The 20,368-nt window shown below is 39.5% G+C and overlaps 1 protein-coding gene across 1 annotated transcript in view; it reads left to right on the top strand.

Annotated features, from left to right (window-relative positions):
- Positions 1-2,926: 2,926 nt before the first annotated feature.
- STAM2 (signal transducing adaptor molecule 2) overlaps positions 2,927-20,368 on the top strand; it is a 43,204-nt gene continuing 25,762 nt past the window's right edge. Inside the window, exon 1 of the mRNA XM_081052655.1 lies at positions 2,927-3,260. Coding sequence (XP_080908781.1) covers positions 3,221-3,260 — 40 coding nt within the window. The 5' untranslated portion in view covers positions 2,927-3,220. The remainder of the gene's footprint in view (positions 3,261-20,368) is intronic.

Genomic DNA, 20,368 nt, shown 5'->3' with positions numbered 1-20,368 from the left:
ATCCGGGTGGATCCTCTTGAGAACTTTGAGGATTCGCTTCAATCCTCTGGACCAACAGAAGCGGTGCCCTTGTCCTTGCTAGAGGACTGTGGCCTCCCTTTGCCTGAATATCATGCAGAAGTCTCACCTGCGGAAGATGCCTCCCAAAATGCAACTTTCTCTTCTCAAGATTTGCCAAAACCACCTGCAGTGTTTGAAGACCAATATCTAGGGTCAAGTTTCATCATGGCCTGACTGGGGAAGCACTGCCCCTATTTTGGAATAAAAAGGGTTTTTCTCCAAATAGGTACTGGCAGAATTAGAAGCACATACCTGGGGATGGATCCTGGTATATGTTTGGGGAAAGTAATCTAAGGTAAGGATTTGTTGAGTGTAAACCCAAAATAACCAAGAAAACCCTAAAGAGACTAAATTTAACTAAATTTGAGAAGATTACTTTGTTTTCAGGGAGACAGGGGCTCAAAAGAGATTGTATGACAGAAAAATTAAACAGTTGCATTTCGTTGCACACTAGAATTTGTGGGTTGTCACTGACATATCTTTTAATTCTTCAACAACTTCATTAGGTGAAGCGATGAGCAATTGTTTATATTGTTTCTAACACACGGTCCGGCTCTTAGTGACTACTAAAAATTTTAATGGGAGGACCTCACCGAGTGACTGAGTACACACACAGAAAGGGAAATACTGATGGATTCTTGAGTATGCTTGCCATTAAAGATGAAAGGAGTCAGATGGGTACTAGATTTGTTGGGTTGATCACTTCATAAGTTACATAAATGTCTAATCATTATATTACACACCTCAAACTAATATTGTAATAATTTATAATAATTTAAAAATTAAATAAAACAATGAATAAATTTTTTTTTAAAAAGATGAAAGGAGTTAAAGGAGTCTCTTTACTTTCCAAAGGCTAATCCTCAGCCTTTTGCTCTGATCTCAACATGGGCTCCCCTACGATATTTCCTCTTACGGCTTTATCAAGTGCAATAGCCTCCTAAACTGTTCTGCCTGAATCAGATTAATATCTGGAAACTCTTTTTAGAAACCTATTCTGCTGCTCTAAATCTTTAAATGATTATCTAGTGCCTTATATGGTAATTTTTTTAAAAAACTAGCTTGCTCTTAGGGCTCTTCCCAATCTATTTTCTCTTATCTCTATCTTGCTTTGTTTTCCATTCCAACACTAACCCATAATCCTAGACAAATCCATCCAGAATGTCTCCAAATATATATATGTCCTTCCAGGACTCTTCAGCTCCAAGTCAAGGAGTTGTTTCAACCCAGTTGTGGAGGGCGCAGCTCACAGTGGCCCATGTGGGGATCGAAGCCGCAACCGACCACCCCCTCCAAACATATTTTGAACATCCTAAGTTTAGTGTGTTTTTTTGCAAACCAGCTCCTTTCACCTGCAAAAGTTTCTTTCTTATTTGTGCACCTATTTTTATCATATAAAATGCAACCACTTTCCTGAACTATTCCATGTGTAAGGACTCTCCTCTCTTCTATGTATCAAGTCTTTGTAACAAAGGTTGTAAAATGGTCTTGCTTGACCTATTGCTAAAATGTTGGAAGGAATCCCCAACATCTAAAAATCGTGTTCAAATTAGCAGCTCTCGTAGGGTCCACAGGTCAATGGCTCAAGTTTCATTTTCAGACACACACTCTTAGGTTAGACAGTCATGGCTGCCTTTGAAAAGTATTTATCAAGCGCCTATGACTCGTCGGATAGTGTTTTGGATGTCCTAGATGTCCGGGCTACGGCAATGAACAAAACTGACCATGGAGTTTACAGTCCAAAGGGGAGAGAAAACATAGTGAGTCAATGACATATTTGGAAGTGGTAACTGCTATGGAAGAATAAAGCCGGGTTCAGAGGGATGGGGAGGGGGCGTGCAGGGCCCTTGCACTTCTGTAGCCAGATACCTGGAGGTGGGACTCCCACACACAGCAGCCCGCCCGTTTCTGCAGTTTCGCTTTCCGTCATTGCAATTATCCCTGGTCGACCATGGGCCAAAAATATTACATGGAAGATCCCAGAACTAAACACTTCGGCGTCCGTCTTATGACGTCAGCCATTCTGAGCACGGGGAGGACGTCTCAAGCCGCCCTGTGCGCAGCCCCCTCTCCCCATCAGGCACGTGGCGGCCTCCCGGGTTATCACAGCGCTTGTGCTCAGTCACAGCTATTTAACTTAACGGCTCCGAAGGCACTCACTCAACTTGACTGTAGTACATTGTTATAGTTGTTCTCCTGTATTATGACTGTGCATCTTACTATGCCCAACGTATACATTAAATTTTATCTATAGGGATGTATAGTTAAAAACATAGGCGCCGTCCACGGTGCCAGGTATCCACCCAGGTCTTGGACCGCATCCCCCCCTGGATAACGGGGAGGCAGGACGGGGGCCTCGCTGCTTGTGGGGCTCCCCGAGGCCGGCCGCGTTCTCCGCGCGAGAACACGATGGAAAGCAGAAAGCTAGGAGCGCCCACAGAGCCCAGGTTACTTTGACCACCGATCTCCAGGGGTTTAGGCACCAGGGAGAGGGCCAACCATACGCGCCCGACACAAGAGCCAGCTCGGCCCGCTCTCAACGCCACCTCTGGGCCAAGGCGCCATCCGTTTCCAGGGCAACAGAACTGTGACGCGAACGGAGTCGCGAAGGCACGGCCGCCTTCAGGGACCGGCCTGCAGCTTAGGAACCAACTAAATGAGCAAGAACGTGGCCGACTCGATTAGCGGTCGCACGCCGACAACCTCGGGAGACCGGGGTCCGTTCGGCGCCACCGCCCTCACTGTGAAAGAGTTTCTGGCGTCGCCCAGTACTGGGCGCGACAACTTCCGCCCCGAAGGTCCCCTTCCGCTCCGTGGCTTGCCGGGGTCCTAGCGATGGCAAGGTGGCCGCGGCAGACGCCTGACCTATAGGAGATCCTGGGACACGGGCAGCCGCCTTCTCCCGGCGGACGGCGGCGATAGGGGTGCGGAGAGGATAACCGCACCTGGTGGGACCTCGCGCCTGGACGGCGAAGCGGGAGGCGGCGCGCGGACCCGGAGCCGGCCCGTCAGGCGGGAGTCGGGCGCCTGCGGTGGCGGAAGTGCGAGGACGCGGGCGGAGCCGAACGGTCTAGGAAGCCGCGGCCGCGGGGTCACCAAGCCGGGAGCAGCTGTCCCGCCTCAGCCAGACCTCAGCGACTACGGCTCGGGCGTCGACGAGATGCCTCTGTTCACCGCCAACCCCTTCGAGCAAGACGTGGGTAAGTGCTGGTTCCGGGGCCCGGGCTGCTGTGTGTCCTGCTGAAAAGGGGGCGGCGGCAACGCGGCCCGGGAAAGCCGAAGGGACCGCAGGGGGACGCGCGGCGCCGCGGCCGGTCCTCGGCGACGGTGACTGACACTGGTCGCTAGCGGTCTGCAGAGTGCGGCCTGCCCTCCTGCGGGGGGGTGGGGGGACCCGGCACGGAGCCAGCCGTTCCCCGCGCCCCGCGCAGGAATAGGGAAGAAGAACCCGGTGCTTGCTGGGGAGGAATGAAGCGACTGCGGAGTTGCCGATGGAAACTTCCTGCTCCGTCGGGAGCTGGAGGAGCCCTCCCTCGCCCTCCCCCTTAGGAGACGCCGGGGCAGTGCAGACCCTGCCGTCCGGGGCCGCCCGACTCTGGAGACCTTGACCTGCCCCCATGCAGTAGGGAGCCTATGTCACCTCGTGGACGAGCAGAGCCTCGCAGCCCCGCCAGCGCCGCTCCGGGGTGTGTGCGCGGCGCTTGGAGGTGACCTCGGCGGGCGGCGCGGGCGCCTGCGCGCTCTTGTGTCTGAGGGTGGGAGGAGGAGGACTCGGGGGTCTCAAAACCGTCCAGGACAGCCAGTATTTTGTCTGTTGGGGTTGTAAGAGCGCTGACGTCTCAGGGACTAGGGCGTGAGCAAAAGATGGACCGGGGCAGAGCCCTCGTGGGGGGCATGAGAATGACAGTGAAAACAAACTGGCTGCGGAAACATTGTTGCAGCAGCAGCAGTGCACGGAACCTTAGGTAGAGTTTTAAGACCTTGTGGAACGGAAAACCGCCTGGCTGAAAATTGCCCAAGTCACGCGGAACACTGAATTTCACAGCAGTGACCCCTCTGTTTTTGTAGTTCCAGTTCTAATGATGAGAAGACTAGGAAGTGCCCTATATTATGCGATCCCAAAAGTGTGTGCAAAAGTCAAATGTGCTGTGTTGTATAAGCCTCTTCCATTCCCAGGGAGCTACACAATTTTGTAATTACGTCTGGATCCTAGGGAGCCTTCCAAGATGTATTTCCATACTTTTATTTGACTTGTGTTCTTGGTAGTTGAAACAGGTGACAGGCGTGAATCCAGGCAGCCTGGCGCCGAGGCCCGCAGCTCCAGCGCTCATCAGCTCCACCTGACGAGGTCTCCCGTTGTTGCAGGGAGACCTGTACTTTTCACTGTTGATGTGAAGACGTTTTGTCCTAGTGACTGAAAACAGAAGGGGCAAAATATAGAATAAGACAAGTGATTTTCAAATTTAGAAACTGTGGGACTCTCTTCCAAGGGAAGTTTTTTCCCAGAAGCCCATTGTTTTCTGATTGAAAACTTGTCAAATTAGGCCAAGTTGCTCTGCCTGTTTTGCTTTCCTAAGCCGTCAGTGGCTTAGTACCACCGTAGTAAAAGAGGCACCGCTGTTCCGACAAAAAATACCGCTGTGTGTACGTTACTTCAAGGGCAGTGCCTTTAACCAAAGCTTCGAGAACTTGTTGGTTTACTCTGCTATGCTGAAGTCAGAATCCAAAAGTCAGGTTAAGGATAAAAGAGCAAATGTGATTGAGGCCCGTCTGTCACTTCTTTTAGACAAGTGAATGGAATTAATAGAAAAAGTGGAAAGAAATACTGTGGAGTTCAAATTGGCCCTAAACCTTTATCATAGAAGAAAAATTAGATATTACATTTTTCCGACCTTAAATCTCCTTTTAATTTGAAATAGTTAAGTAATACAAGCACGTCATTATTTAACTTGAGATGTCTACAGGAACGTTTTTTTGCCATGTCATTTTCTTTTCCCCTACCCTCTTTGATTCAGTCAGACTTTTATCATTGTTTCTTTTTTATCATTGTTCACCTTTCATTCAACAGACACACATTGAATGTGTCTCAGATATTGTGTTAAGTTCTGGGGACACAAACATTTAACAAATGGACTGAATTCCTGCTTTCAAGGAGGACGCATACACACATAAAAAGATAATTGTAATATAGTGTGATAAATATTGTACTAGAAATACACAAGATGCTTTCCATGTTCCCTTTATTTAAAACAGTCGTTTTTTCCTCAAGAGAAGACAGACCTTCAGGCAGACACTTTCTCTGTAAAGATGTTGACACTGTCCACTCCACCCCCAACCCCTTTTCTGACAGCACTTCTCCCTGCTGGAAGTAAACTTATCTCTTACAATATGTATGATATGATCATTTTATAATTAAGAGCCTTTAAAGATGAAACCGTGCCTTTGGTGGGTGCAGAGTCTCACCAGAGGGCAAGCAGTATTTCTGACATCATTCATATGGGAAAGAAACCCTTTCCTCAGACTCGGAGAAAACGCTCTAGTGGGTAAAGATGTCTGGGAAGGCATAAGTTGATGAATGTATATGACTTGTCAGATGGAAGCAGGCCGAAGGCTGGGAGATAAGCAAGAGTGGCAAGTTCCTATTTTTTTTCAAAGCTGGAACCTACAAAGCCTGATTGGTGTGCTAGGTATGGTAGCATTAGAGCTCTTTAAACATTCACTGAAGTTCTTCAAATCTGGATTTATTTTTTGTTTTGTTCAATGAAATTCCTTTATTGAAGCTGTGATAAAAAAAAAAAAGAAAGAAAGAAAAGGAGGGAGTATAGGATTCCTGATTTGGAGCCTAGTTCGTACAGCCTTCTTAGGTGATTCTTTGGGGAAAGTGAAACATGGGGGCAGAGCCACAGTAGGAAGATTTAGTGGTTAGTGTTAAAAGGAATGTCATTCCCTTCCATGCTGTACCAATTTTTCCAATCTCACTACATCGGTTCCTGACTTTATGACTGGTCTGTTCTGCTCCCTAACTCCAGTTCGTATTTGCATGTCTTTTTTCTCTTTACTCAGTGTAGGCAGGTTCTTGCCAGGTGCTGCCTCGGCCATTTACTGTTCATTGATAGACTTTTGCTTTATTCAACACCCTTGGTATCTCCTTCCTTAAAGAGAAACTTACTCGTGCCGCACAAAGCTGAGCTAAAATTCGACCACTACAAAAACTCTGACACAGTGGATTGAAGTGTGAACTTTTATCTTAAAAGGAGGCTTTTCCAAGTGAAATTAGGCTTGTATTGGTATCTCTTTGGTTTGTGTTGTGTTTAGAGAACTCGACAATGAGGTAGCTTGGGGCTTTTAGAAGAAACCGTAATATAAAAATAGATATTGACAGCACTTCAATAATACAAATTACTTTATATGTTCAAATTTGTAATATTTACATATTTATTAAGTCAATTCTTGAACACAATGAGGTTCTTATAATCTTTGTAAAAAATAAAGTTAAAAATATGTTTGGTTGTGAATGAGAAGGATAGCCTTAAAAGCCTTTTTTTCCTATACTTTGCTTACATGGTACCAAAAATCCTAATACCTGTAGATAGTTATAAATTTTAATTAATGTATTTTGTGACTTTTTAAACTATGAAATACTTTTATCGTAAAGTACGGTATATAACATAAACTCGTATTTCTTTCAGCCAACTCTGTCAAGTTCTAAATTTTGCCACTTTATTTTTTTAAGAAACACTTAAGATACAATTGAAATTATCTGGTATATTTAGTAGCTGTCTGATCCTATGTTTTTTCCTCCCTTCTCAAAGTTAAACACTCTCCAAAAAGATATAACCCTTGAACAACGTGGGGGTTACGGGTACCAACCCACCACTCAGTCAAAAATCTTCATAGAACCCCCAAAACTTAACTACTAATAGCCTGCTGTTGACTGGAAGCTTTACTGATAACATAAACAGTCGATTAACACCTTTTGTATGTTATATGTATTACATATTGTGTTCTTAACAGTGAAGTAAGCTAGAGAGAAGAAAATGTTATTTAAAAAATCTTAAGGAAGAGAAAATACATTTACAGTACTATATTGTGTTTATTGATACTGTAAGTTTATGTCATCTGTTTTAGGCTGTGTCGTTCGTCTGAGTTTTTTCAAATTGTTGATGGAAATAAATCCTCATCTAAGTGGACCCAAGCAGTTCAAACCCATGTTGCTCAAGGGTCAACTACATATACTATACGTACTAGTAGGGTTTCCGGGTGGGAATTCCTTCCCACCCTGTTCTCTGGAATTTCTTTCCGCTTTCCCGTTCCCGAATCCCGAGAAGAGTTGCTTGGGAAATCGGGAAAATCGGCTTCTTGAACCCAGTAATACCCACAATGGGAAATAAACGTACTAGTCACAGTGTATCTCTTAGACATTTTTCCTGTTTATTGCTATCTAAAGTTACATTGGGTTACAATATTACAAGCCATCAGACATGCTCCCTCAACAACAGAATCAGATATCACATGACCCCCTAATTTTAGCGCTTGTAAATCGAGCACATTTGATCATGGAGAACAGACAACAGTTTGTATTTACACAGAGAAATATTTATTTTCACAACCCAGGATTTGACTATAAAATCATCTTCAGGTGAACTAAGAAATCTAAGGTAGTTTACCTTAATATGACATTGTAGTCAAATCCTGGGTTGTGAAAATAATTACTTCTCTGTGTAAATACAAACTGTTTTCTGTTCTCCACGATGAATCGTTTCTACAAAGTGACGGCGGATACCTACCAACCACATTCGATCAGTTTGTTTGTGGCTGACGATTGTGATGAATGTGCGTGTTCTTTGCTCTCTCAGCTACTGTGGGTAAGTCAGTCTATTTAAAAAACAATGTGCACTGCTAATATTTTATTCCAGTATTACAATAATTTCTAATCTCATATCATAATGTTTTGTGGTACTTTTTAGCTATAAATATTCGCTGCACAATATAGGTCTTTCTTAATTTTTTCTTAATGCTTTTAAAGGAAATAAAATTTGAATTGGTTAAACATAGAAATAGAGATCTTGTGTCTCTCAGAAAGTACTTGAGTAACGTTAGTTGTCTACGTGAGATGGAAGAGGATGAGTTTTTTGCCTTTCCAAGTAAGAAGGAAATTGCACGATTGGCGAAGTCATTAATGGAAAGACTTTTTAAAGGAACATTTACAGCAAAAGAACTTCCAAGAGAAGAAACAAAGGATGTCCTTACAGAGAGTTCTGATATTAAATCAGAATTTGATCTGAATTGTGAATTGACTACAGCAATATCAATTTCGACATCACAGCCCAGCCCTATGCATACAGACAAAATACTTGCTTCTCTAAGGAAGGAAATAAGCTTATTTGTAGCAACACATTCTCACTCCCAACTTGAAGATGCTGTTAGACACACTCATAACAATTCGACCAACGTCTACAGAAAATGAAAGAAATTTTTCCACATCAAGTATATTTGTTACAAAGCGAAGATCACGATTGTCTGATCGGACAATTAATGCTCTATGAATCTTAAAGTTTCATTTTAAAAAAGAAAAACTAGTTGAAGTATTTTTTAATTTTCAAACATAATATTTGCTTTTGTTTTCTATTAATGTTTAATTTAATAAATAAAATATTTAAATGATATTGGGAATGTTAATACATTGTGTGATATATGTAAAACCTCACTGTATACTATAAGGTGGGTTAAATAAAGTTTGTATTAATTACATTGTTTATATTTTGAGAAAACCTGAAAAACCTAGCCAAAATGATACAGTAATGACCCCTGTTTAGAGCTCAGGGCAAGAGATGCACTTGTCATGAAATTCCATCCACCTCCATTTAGGAAATTTTATTTACTTAAGTTTTGCGTTGACCTTTTACGTATAGGAGTGTCTTAAAACCTCTGAAAGACTGCGCCTGGGGCCACGAATCCTGGTTGCCCTACCTTCTCTACAGCTTTTCTGTTTATTAACATTTACTGTTAACAGCCATTATTACAGATTATCAATGAAAGTTAAATAAAAAAGATTGTTTTGGGAATTCTTGAGAATTCTCAGGAAATAAGATTTCCTGTTCTCAATTCCCGAAGGTTCCAAAATGTCGGGAATGTGGAAACCCTACATACGAGTGTACTATATGTATTGTTTTGCATATTTATAAACTTCATTAAAATAGTGTCATTCGCAACTTGTCATTCAGCATTTTTTGTGATACTTGTAGCTCTATCTGGTGCATTAATTTTAAGAGTTGTGTGGTATCTCACTGTACGGATATGCCACATTTTGTATCCGTTCTCCCATTAATGGACATGAAGTTTTTTCCAGTTTTTTGCTATTACAGATAACAACTAAGGTGAAACTTCTTATCGATGTTTTCTTCACATCAGTGATTCTCCAGGGATTGTATCTTGAAGAGGAATTCCATATTAAAACTGTCAGTAGTGCAGAGTTGCAAAATATTAGTGCAGAATTGCCCTTTCATGTGTTTGGGGGAGATTTTATTCCCACCAGCAGTGCAAGTGAAGTCCCTGTTCTATATTCTCACTAATGCTGGGTAGTTTCATATTTTTAACTTATGCCAGTTTGATGGGTGTGAAATAGGGCATTGTTTGCATTTCATTTCAACTTCATTGCTAGCAAAGTTGAGCATCTTTTCATATATTTCTTGGTCATTCCGTTTTCTATTTCCATAAATTGCCTGCTCATTACTTTTACTTACTCTGCTGGATTATTTTTTCTTGTTGATTTTTTGAGTTCCATATACATTCTCTTCTTACCTTTCATTGGTTGTGAGAATTGCTAAAATATATCCCAGTTTGTTGTTTCTTTTTACTTGTTTCTAATGTCTTTTATTGTTAAGAAAACTTAAGTTTTAATTTAGTGGTAATCGTCTTTCTCCCTTGATTTTATTTTCCTTGTTTAAGAAAGGCTTCTGTATCCTGAGTTTATAAGGGTTTTTGTCATATTTTCATCTGAAAGTTTTATTAAAGTTTTGATTTTCACAGTTGGGTCTTTAATTCATCTGGACTTTATCTTTGTGTAGAGTTTAATGGAGGATTTGATTGGATGGTCAATTGAAAATAGACAATAATCACTTTGTCTAATCACCATATATTACATTGTTTATCCTTCCCCTACTAATTTGGAAAACTCACTCCTTCATACAATACAGCTTTCTTTTGTGAGGCCTGTGTCTGTTCTTTTATACTGTTTTCTTTAGCGTTTCTGCACCAATACCACATTGTAATCTCAGTAACCTTTATAGTTAGTAGGCCAAGTCCCCCCATCTTGTTTTTCTTCATTTTGATAGTCTTAGCTGTTTGTGACCTTTTTTCTTTCATATGGGTTTATGATCAGATTGGTAAAGTCATAAGAGGGAATTTCTTTTATGCTCTTTAGGGATTTAAAAGAAAACATTGTAATTTACTTTTTGTTTTATATGAACTGATGATGTTGATATTTAAAAATATGCATGTTTATTCCTTGATAATAACATTTAGTTCTAAGCTTATTTGGATTATAGTTTGTAAGTAAGGCAAGAGAGAAAGAGGATGATATTTCTACAAGTGAATATGCAGCGTAATATTATAGCAGTGTACTTAGGTGAATCTGTCTCTGTGCTGCTTTCTGGTTTGTTTAAATGAAAGCACCTCAGAGGTGTTCTTCAAGTTAAAAGAGTAGGTCTTGTTTATAGGTATGTCGTGTAGAATACCAAACTCTGATCATTTAGCAACTCTTAGTTCTAACCATCTATCACAGATAGCAAAACAAAACGTAAAGCTATCTCATTTCTTTATCTTCTGTTATTTTTTTTTCCCTCCTTGGTTGTCTTGTGTCCCCAACTCTAACCTTCTACCTCCCTGACCTTGGGTTTTCGTTTTGTCTAAGTTACAACATTTTTAAAAGTATTTTTGCTTAGTCTTTTTCCTGTTTCAAATAGCCAGTCAGCAATATTTGTCAAACCTCCGTGGGGTGAATATTGTTTCTAGAAACCTGAGACATTTTGGTATTGCCCAAACGTTCTTTCATCCTTTCCTTTGTAGGACTGGTTCCACACTGGCTTATTGGCACCTTCAGGTCTTCTTTGGAGTAATAAGTATTGGTCCCATCTTCTAGACTACTCTGAACATTTTCTTAATTGACCTATACCTGCTTGTGCTTGAGGGGCAAGCACCTCTCTGTGACCACTTGTCCACTACTGAGACAAACCTGTTTGTGGCAATTGTCACTGTCCCATTCAAAGAGGACTTTCTTTAGTTTCCTTTAGTTAAGGAATGTTGAAAACTGAAGGTCCCTTGAAGTAGTTACAGTTCTGACTGACCTTTTTTTTTTTTTTTAACTTTTCTTTTAAGTGTGTTTTTCCAGGACCCATCAGCTCCAAGTCAAGTAGTTGTTTCAATCTAGTTGTGGAGGGCGCAGCTCACAGTGGCCCATGTGGGGATCGAACCAGCAGCCTTGTTGTTATGAGCACCGTGCTCTAAGCAACTGAGTAACTGCCATCCCCGACTGACTTTTAATGCAACCTCAGAAGTCATATTTAACAGGTCTCTTATAAAAAGTATGAAGGGAAGTGATGAAGGATTTAAAATTTTTGTTATTCATAATGTCTCTTATTTAATGTCGCTTTTAAATGATCGCATATAGGATGAAAAAATTTTTTCATAAAATTTTTCTGTAACTGAAAACTTGTAAACTCTTCTCTTGATCAGTAAATACTCTCTTAAGAAGCACTTGCTTATTCTCATTTGCAACATGAGAATTGTAGTGACTCAGTTCTTGTTCATTTGAACGCAAAGGGAATTTTTTATTATCTGGAGCAGCTTTCTTTTGCTTTCATATCTCATAAGATGAATTATTTTAACATTCTCTTCTAAAAGCTCTAAAAGAGATGTAGCACATGTAGTGTTTTGGTTTTCTTAGTACTGAGCACTTGAGGCAGAGAGTTGATGAGGAAAAAAAAAATTTTTTAAAACATTATTACCTTATTAGGCTCTATTACTTTACCTGTGTTTAAAAAACCAAAATTCAGCTGACTAAATTTGAAGATCTAGTTGGCCTTATTAAATGATTCATAAAGCAGGCAGCATCTCATCTAGCAAGCATGGAGGTTCTCAGAGGAGTTGTGCAAAATGGAAGGCGTTCATAGACAGGATGGTGAGGCAAGGAAGTTATTAGCAAAAGAAAAATGAAAGTTCATTGGTGGAAAGTAGACGGAGGGTGACAACTTCTCATTGACTGAACTGTAGCATTTTCCATTGGCTGGGATTGTTGCTGGGAATGAAGAAAATCTTCCTCCGGCTGGCTTAGTAAAGTAGAGACACCTTCCTATTGGTGATGGAAGGTGTATCTCTTCCTGGTTTGGGTAATTGACATCATAGGGTGTGAGAGCTCCCTCTACAGGCCTTCCCAACTCCAATTTTAGTTGAGATTTCCTTTATTAATTTGCACACTTGATAGTGAATAAACGTTTGTATTTGGTATAGTGATTGAACCTCAGAAGGTCAGTGTCACAGATATCAGACATTGCCCCCTGAAAATTATTGATATTCTGAACAGGGCATCTCCTTAATTTCGGGGTCATATTACTTCAATATCATGTCAGAAATCTGGCCGTATTTCGTAGTGTAGTTTTAAGAACGTTAGCCATTTTAGTGGTATCTCATTGTGGTTTTAATACATATTTATGTGATTACTATTGATGTTAGGCACCACCTTTAAATATATTTATTCACTAAATGAATGTCCTCTTTTTTTAAGTATTTGTTTAGTCTTTCATCCATTTTCCTTTTCACTTAATTTCTACAACTCTTTTAAGTAGGGCACTCATTTTAATCTTGTTTACAAATGAGAACATGGATTCAGGTTTGACTGAGAGCTGAGGTGAACTACTTAGAGACCTTTAGGTAGTAAGTTTTATAGCTGGATGTAGAGAAAGCAAGTTTTCGTTGTTTAATGGGTGATGTGTGTATTCTACATGTACATACAGAGTGTGCATAATAATTTCCTCAACTCTGCGAGGTCATGTGACCACCTAGCCTAACTGCTTTGGATTCTCCATCTGTGATGTTTTGGCCATGGTGTTAGCTACTTTGGGGACTCATTTTTCCTTTCCTCAGCTATCAGTAGTGTCTTGCACATGAAGCTTCCTTATAGGCCTACTGTAGTAAAAATTAAACTTACTACATTTATGTTTCTGCCTTGTTTCCTAATATAAAGGTGCTATGGAAATGAGCATGCTCATTTTCTGGAGTTGGGAGGGGGCATGGCTCTCACCTCACAGGATCACAGAGGGCATCTTGGAAATATTAAGTCAGGAAGAGAGTGAACTTGCAGGAATATAAAGCTGGACCTAGACATTTTTGCCTTTTTAATAGATGCTTCACAATGTTAAAAGGTAGTAAAAGGTGATTTGGTGGTTGTTTTTCCTTCCTTTGTCCTATCTACCCTGTACACCCAACTCTCCCAACTCTGCGTAGTCCCCTCAAAAATGTTGGTGGTGACATGTGAAATGAAAAAAAGAGAATCAGTTGCTCTTCTGTATTTAATCACATCAAGAGACTTAAATACAGAGGGTGCCAAAAAATGTTACACATTTTGAGAAAGGAAAAAACTATTAAAATTGTTATACTCAATATATACTGATAACAAAAGATGAGTACAAGTCTAGTGTATACATTGTTTTGGTACCCCCCCCCCCCCGTAGATGTATTATTAGATGATGTGTAAGTGGAGTTAATCATGGCATTCTGGCTGATCCTTTCCTTACAAAGAAGAGTTGAACTTGGATTCGTCCTATTCAGTATGTTTAAAATGTTCTTACACAGGGAAACTGAAACTAACTTGTTGGGAAGGGTTGCCTTAGCTGTTTTGAACAAAAATTACACTCTAGAGGCAGTTTAATATAGTATTTAAACTTAGAGGATAGACACTGAGGCATACTGCCTAGATTGAAATCCCTGTTTTACAACTTACTAGCAGTATGATCTTGTGCTAGTTATTTTTCTGTGTCTCAGTTTCCTCATCTGTAAAATGAGGACTCCTTCATTGGATTGAAGTGTAAGTGGTTTTAGCATATGTAAAATGCTTTGAAGCTGTTAGTTGTTATTGTTGTTTTTTTATTAAATTGTTACCTATCATTCAGTACTGAGAGCTGTAAGTAGACTTTCCTTTAGGAGATAATTAATAGTGTGTTTTAAAGTCAAATTTATTTTGCTGCTTTCCCCAGAGTAAACGGAATATTTGCATCAATAAAAATGTACCCACACAAATCAAAACATTAAATGGGGAGGAAGGCTAAATGAGAAAATGTATGTTAAACCCAAATACTCTAGAATACTAAGTATGGTCGTTGTCACTAGAGTCAAAGAAACAGGTGAACTATTTATAATCTATCAGGTTGAGGTAGTGGGCGTTTAAATATTTTAATTTAAATTTACACAGGAATTACTGTATGGTCTAGAAATATAAGAACAAATATGTGTCATTATTTTAATAGGATAAACATGTATGGATTATTTATAAACTAGAAAAAATAGGCTCTGCTCCATTTTCAAATAACATTTAGTTTCTAATGAATTGGTCCAAAGAAAGAACATGTTTACATCTTGAGTAAAAACTGTCAGCTGTGGTTGCCTGTGAATGAATTCTACTCATTTGCTTGCTTTCCATTTTCTAGTTTATTTCTGCTCTTGAAAAACAAATTTTTTTGCCAGTTTTCCCACTATAATTTTAAGGTATAAAAATAATTGTTTATTCCTTATTACATAAAAAGCAAGTTTTCCTTTAAAATCTAAGCATTGCTTTAGCCACATCCCAAGATGTAAATATGTAGTATCTTAGTCATAATAAATGTTTATATTGCCTTCTATTATAGTCTTAATTTAAATCTATATGTCCTATTGTTAATTTGCATGTGATTGTATTTTATATTTTATCTAATAAAAATACATTGTATTCAGAGAATATACTGTGTATATAACCCTAGATTATTTCTAGTTTTTGGTAGTTCCATGCACATTTGGAGGAAGATTAAACTTTGCTTTAATGAACAGGAAGTCTTCACTTTACACAGTTCCAATATGCATGAATTTAGTTACCATGTTTTAGTTAAATTACACCAATTTCCCAAGAGCAAGCTTTGTAATACCTTGAGCATAGAACCCAGAGCTCAGGCAAGCCCACTTAGATTTTTGAACTATAGAACTATGAGCTAAAAACAGGTAGTGGTTTAAAACACTTAATTTGCATTAATTTGTTATAGAACAAGTTTAAAAAATTAATAGATTGAGACTCTGTTCAGTTTATCTTTTTTCTTTGTTCTTCAGATTTGATTGTTAGTGACTTTTCTTCATGTTCTCTGTTTCTGTAATCTTCAATGTGCTTTTAAGCTCATCCAGTGAATATTTTTAGTTGAGATGCTGTACTTTTCAGTTCTATAAATTCCATTTTTATAGTTTCCATTTCTCTGCTGAGGTCTCAACCATCTATCGACTCACTCATGACCATCTTTTACTTTAAGTTCTTGAAAAAAAATATAATACCTGCTTTAAAGATTTTTTTTCCTAATTTTAACATTTGGGTTATATAATTATCTTGTTTTTCATTGACTATATCTTGATTATTGGGCACTTTTTTCATTTTTAGTAATTTTTTGTATTATTCTGGTCATTGTAGTTGTTTGTAGGGAAGCTCGATTATGTTGTTTTTCTTTAAAGAGTGTTGAGTTTTGTTCTGTCAGGTAATTATATTTTTGGAGGATCTTTTAGGTTTTTGTCAGGCTTGGTTTTCTTTGTGAGGCAGGCCAACTGTGATACTGAACTAAATTCTGGGGGGCCTTTACTCCTAAGGTGTGGCCTTTTTTGGGTTTCAACTGAGTACCTGAAATGTTCTCTCTTCAGTTGGGTGAAATATTAGTCGGCTTGGCCTGCCGTACTAAATACCATAGAGTAGGTGACTTAAACAACAGAAATGTATTTTCTCACAGTTGTAGAGACTGGAAGTCCAAGACCAAGGTCTCCGCAGGGTTGGTGTCTGGTGAGGGTTGCAGGTGGCTGGCTGCCTTCTCACTGTGTGCTCACATGACCTCTGTGCACGTGAGGAGAGACAGTGAGCTTTCTGGCGTCTCTTCTACGGATGCTTAATCCTGCTGGATCGGTGTCCTATCCTTATGATCTCATTTTACCCTAATTAACTTTTCTAGAGATCCAGTCTCCAAATACAGCCACACTGCGGGGTTAGGGCTTCAACATAGGAATTTTGTGGGGACGCAGACATTCAGTCCGTTAACACAGGAATTCCAAAGACTCCCAGCGCTGAGCAGCCTTTCAGCGCCAGTGCTCAGAAATCTGGTCTCTGTCTCCCAGCTGCTCTGCTGGAGCTGGTCCTCCTAGTGTGGGGACAGGAATGTGTTCCCAGGCAGAAAGCTGGGGCCATCGTGAGGCTCACTTCGTATTTCCTTTCCCTTAAAGATCTCAGACCCTCACTGCCTGTTCCTCATTTCTTGAACACAGTTGCCTCATATCTTTTAGCCCGTTTTATACTTGTTTTGGGTACAATAACAGATCTGGTACCAGATACTCTGTTGTGGTTGGAAGCAGATCAGTCATGAATTTTTATTTCCAAACATAGTAGGAGGAATTTTAAAAGTCTCTTGTGAGCATTCTTGTTTTATATAGTTAATTTTTTTTATTACTTATAGAGCCTATTTTATTAAAAGTTTTACAAATAGACTTGAATTCTTTTTAAAGCTCTATGTTGAACATAATGGACTGTGTGTGTGGGGGGAGCCTTTTTGTTCTTTACAAGTATTGATGGACTGATTCTTTATATTGTTAGAATGTTCCTGAAGCATTTCACTGGGTATTTGAGATTCTCTATATGCTGTAATCAAAACCTGGTGGTGAAATGTTATGACTTACACCCACCAACCCTGGAAATTTAGCATGTAGGCCCCAGGAGGGCTCTTTTAACTCTCTCACTCTATGCATTTGACACAGGATAATGTGAGATACGGCTCCAACACTAGGCACAGTGACGTGCTGTAAGAGAATGTTCCTTAATTATAATACTTAAAATTTTTCCAGGAGTTTAAAATACTCCTCTAAGCACATAATTTAACTGTTATTTTTCACTTGAAAAATGAAATCGTTTTTGGCAGGCCTTTATAAAGTCTTCAGATTTTATACATTTTAAAAAGAGTAATTGTGAGCCCTATATTTGTAGAGAGTAAACTCTGTTGGATACAGTATTCAAATCAGGGTTTTTCCATTTTCTGTAAAATTAAATCAAGTAAAATATTCTGTTTAGATATTTTTGAAATTATTGGAAGGGTTTTGGGGTATTGAATAGCTTCACATTTAATTGTATATCACATGGCCAAAATTGTGTGTGTGTGTGTGTGTGTGTGTGTGTGTGTGTGTGTGTGTTTGTATTTGCACTCATATACATGTGAACTGACAAAACTTGGTAATTAATGATTCTGGCTTCTCAGATAAGAGAGAAAGGATAGATACTTAGATGTTGGAACTACTGCAAATAATTTAAAAAAATATTTTTCTATTTCTGCCTCACACCTTGTGTTAAATGCGATTCCAGAGTAGATTAAAGATTTACTCGTAAAAGAGAAATGGTGTATATATAAAAGACAATGTAGATGAATATTTAATCTTAAGGTAGTTCTAAACCCTGTGCCAAGTGATACTATAAAAAAAGAATGATAGATCTGTACAGCAAAAACAAAATTCCATCATAAGCAAAGAGAAAATACGAGCATGAAGCTGGCAAGTCATATGTAGTAGATGTGATTTGCTCTTTAGACTCAAAAATATAGTCATCTGTATATTACTGTACAAGAATTTCTTTGCCTTCCTCTTTTTTTTTTTTTTTTCAGTAATCAAATTTATTTCTCACACTCCAGAGGCTGATAAGTCCAAGACCAAGATGCTGGCAGATTTGATGTCTGAATCAGAGAGCCAGCTTTCTGATTTGTAGATGGTCGTCGTCTTCCTATGTCCTCACATGGCTGCAATGGCTCTGAGATGGCTGTCTGGGGTCACTTTTTTTTTATGTCAATTTTAGGTGTACAACTTTATAATACAACCTCTATATAACACTATTGTGTGCCCACCACTCAAGGTCTGGTCTCCTTCCATCACCTTGGATTTGATTCCCTGTACCCTCTCTGTCCTCTCTGGTAACCACCATTCTGTTGTCTGTGGCTATGAATTTGTTTTTTCCTTATGTTTTGTTTGTTCATTTGTTGCTTTTTGTTTTATATCCCACATATGATTAAAATCATGCAATTTTTGTCCTTTTCCACTTGACTGTTTTCACTTAGCATAATACTCTTAGGATCCATCCATCTTGTTGCAAATGGCAATATGTCATCTTTTTTATGGCAGAGTAGTATTCCATCGTGTACATGTACCACATCTTCTTTATATACGTGTCTGTTGAAGGACGCTTGAGTTGCTTCCGTGTCTTGCTTTGCCGCCCTTCTGAGGCATTTCCTTCCCCATTTACCGTCTCCCCATTGCGACTCCCACAGGTATTACCTGTCCTCTTCAGTAAGCGAGCAGAGAACTAAAACCTCACACTCCTACTGGTGCTGTTGCCTTTTGCTGTCATACGGTGTTGTTATTGAAGCTTGACCCTGTGCTGCTTCTTAGATGTTTGTCTTCTCAGTGGCGAAGCTCTTGTTGGTCTGGAACTTTGCACAAACTTCACTGAGACTACATTGGGCATCATAAAAGTTCTTGTAGTTCGTATACTCAGAAGCTCTGCTATTGTTTCCCACATTACAACCATTGTGGCAGGGTGATAGAGTATGGAGGAGCAAGCAGCATCATTCATTGAACAAATACTGAGCACCTACAATGTGCCCAGATCCTTTTCTCTCCACTTGGAATAATAATCGTGAACAAAATAAAACAAAAAATTCCTACTGTAATGGAGCCTGCATTCATTCTGAGGGCTGTAGGGAGGAAGAGAAGGGGTGGCAGAGATAGATGATAGGCAAGACAAAGCACTTAGCTATGAAACATAGGTAGAAAAGCTTGTGTGTGAAATCCTGACGTCTTCTAATTATTTTGTATTTGTTCTGTGTAGAGCATCACTGAATGATACCAGTGAATGTAACAAAGAAGAGAGGCTGGGTACTTGATGGATTTAAAACCACAGTTTGCACATAACTTCTCACCAGCTTGTATAAGCACTTTATGGCCACTGTATATAATGGTACATCATGCAGCTATTAAACATATTGGTACAGATGTATATTTATGAACATGGAGAGAAGTTTATGCTAAGTGGAAATGCAGGTTAGGAAATGATACATTTAATATGATGTTAGTAGGAAATACTTTATCCCTCAGGTTTCCTTCCTAAGAAGGGAGTTCCATCCATTAGTGTCGCCCTGAGTCTGCACCTTCTTTATTCACTCCACCCCTGATGTAATGACTTATCTGATGGATAAATGTGCAAGTAACTGGCCCTGTTGATGCCCTTTGTCCTAGTAGGAGCTAGTCTTTCCACAGCCATGGAGTGATTTCTCCTCTGTTTCTTGATGGAATAAGTTAAGCAGAGTCTCCCCCCTGCAGGGAGAGGTCTGCCCCTATGTAGTGCTAAGGCCTGCCCACCTCTGGGGTTCTCTGTTAGCAAACCCGTTTGTCCAGTGCACCTGGCGCTTCTGTTAGTAGTAACAATGGTATTTCATTCTTTGTTTCTCAACTTACTCATAACTTTGGCAGGAAGGGGGTGATCAGTTTTGAGTTCCTGTCTTTGGCCACCTCATATCTATGATCCTGTTTTATTTAGCTGTACACATATTTTTATTATTTTTCCATATAAATGTGTAGAAGTCTGGAAAGATACGCATCATAGTTTTAAAAGAGGTTGATAGAATTAGATTTTTTCTTGTCTGTTACTTTTGAATTCACTGAGTTTATTAGGTATGTTATTAAGAAATAGTTAAGCATTTTAAACCTCTAAAAAAATACATCCTGGTCAGACTTTCCATGTAGAAGAATTAATTGTCTTTGTACAAGGGAAGAAGCTGGACCTGACTAGATATGTTTCCACCTACATGGCTTGGTGCTTGAGTTTAGAACTTATGTAAGGCAAAAATATATTTTCTAAAACCTCCAGCTTCTCTTCATCATGTATGTCAAGATAATTGCTTTCTATCCATTGTGTTAAGCAATTTACATGACTTTTAAAAGTGAGTTCCACCATGTAACTGAGGTTCACTGGATTCTGTGTTTCTCTTTACTGCTTGCAAAGTGTGGC

The sequence above is a fragment of the Rhinolophus hipposideros genome (genome assembly GCF_964194185.1).
Source record: "Rhinolophus hipposideros genome assembly, chromosome: 6".
NCBI lineage: Eukaryota > Metazoa > Chordata > Mammalia > Chiroptera > Rhinolophidae > Rhinolophus > Rhinolophus hipposideros.
The sequence above is the reverse complement of the archived record's forward strand: the minus strand, read 5'-3'. Positions and strand labels throughout refer to the sequence as shown.